This window comes from Propithecus coquereli, unplaced genomic scaffold (genome assembly GCF_000956105.1).
Source record: "Propithecus coquereli isolate 6110/MARCELLA unplaced genomic scaffold, Pcoq_1.0 Scaffold162, whole genome shotgun sequence".
NCBI classification, from domain to species: Eukaryota; Metazoa; Chordata; class Mammalia; order Primates; family Indriidae; genus Propithecus; species Propithecus coquereli.
Window position 1 is genome coordinate 2,462,044 of NW_012140747.1, and position 1,455 is coordinate 2,463,498.

Consider the following 1,455-nt stretch of genomic DNA (forward strand, 5'->3'; position numbering starts at 1 on the left):
TAAGAAGAAGGCAGGGCGAAGCTCTGGGAAATGCCTGAAAAGTTATAACTGAAAATAGAAGGACAGTGAGTGATACAGAAGCATGGGTTCTAGATATTTTTGACCTACCAGTTCATCATTATTCAACTTCTATAACTGTTCATCATATATGAAATGCCTGGCTTCAGAATGCTAAAAAGATAATGGGGTGTGTAACCATCCTATTACTAAATATCACCTCGTGGGGGTGGGGGTAGGGACACAAAAAAATAAAAAAATAAATAAATATCACCTGGTTATGAGGTTACCAAATCCAGATTACTGTAATCTAATAAACTGAAGAAACTCAGTATTAATTAATGAATGTCATGAATGGATAAAAAAGAAGCTACCAGGAATATAAAGACATCAAGTAGTAAAAACAAAAAAAAAAAAGATGAAATGATGGAGGCATAGGCACAAATTTGACACCATTGGTATAGAAAGCTCCAAACAACATTCTGTAAACAAAGTATAGGCAAACACTTTGTCCCTTCTCTTAGACTCTATTTTAGTTTCCTGTAATTGTTTCCAATTCATCTTTTCTCATATTTGTCATCTTCAAGTTTATACTCCATTTTCTTATGCTTTTGTGATATATAAGAAACACATATGTTGGTTTTCTTCCTGCTCTTTCCTGGCAGACAGCTACTAAAACTTTTGGAAATGCCAAAATGGTAAGTAACTTTTTGTATGCTAACGAGATGAGTAGTGGCTAGAAGCTTCTGGTCAGCATCAGGCTGGGAGCTGGCTGCCAGGAGAATCAACTATGTGATTAGAGGGTTGGAACTTTCAGCTGCGTCCCTTGACCTCTGGGGAAAGGAGAAGGACTAAGGCTGAGATGATCACTCCCAATGGCCAATGATTTGATCAGTTGTGCTGCTACTTAATGAAGCATCCACAGATCAGCTTTCCCAAATCTCTACTCAAAGCACTGCATTTGAAAGATGAGCATTTTAAAATGCAGATTCTCATCCCGGCCCCCAACTTTGAAGTGATAGCTTAGAATCTGGAATTATAACAATTACTCCAGGTAATTCTGATGCAATTGTTTGTTGCAATTAGGTGACAGGTAGCAACAACTAGAGATTATGAAGAAAATAAAGAAAATGCCCTTTACCAAGATCCTTAACTTTGATTCATTAACTCATTCCAGTCATTAAAAAAAAGGCCTTAAAAAAAAAAACTTACCTTTTTCCTTAATCGAGCAGCATTTACCAATTCGCCATTATGTGCCACAGCTATTTTCCCATGAAGTGTTTCAACAACAAAGGGCTGACAATTTTCTAATTCACATTTTCCTGTAGTGGCATACCTCGTGTGTCCAATTCCAAGATTTGAAACATATAATTTCTTCAAATTGTCTCCAGTAAAAACGTGATTTACAAGACCCATTCCCTTGAGAAGTCAAAGTAAAAATGCATTTTAGAAAAAAAC

The 1,455-nt window shown here is 36.3% G+C and overlaps 1 protein-coding gene across 1 annotated transcript in view; it reads right to left on the bottom strand.

The window, feature by feature from the left end:
- Positions 1–1,413, bottom strand: part of AASDH (aminoadipate-semialdehyde dehydrogenase) — an 83,531-nt gene extending 82,118 nt beyond the window's left edge. Inside the window, exon 1 of the mRNA XM_012641097.1 lies at positions 1,210–1,413. Coding sequence (XP_012496551.1) covers positions 1,210–1,413 — 204 coding nt within the window. The remainder of the gene's footprint in view (positions 1–1,209) is intronic.
- Between the last annotated feature and the right edge of the window lie 42 nt (positions 1,414–1,455).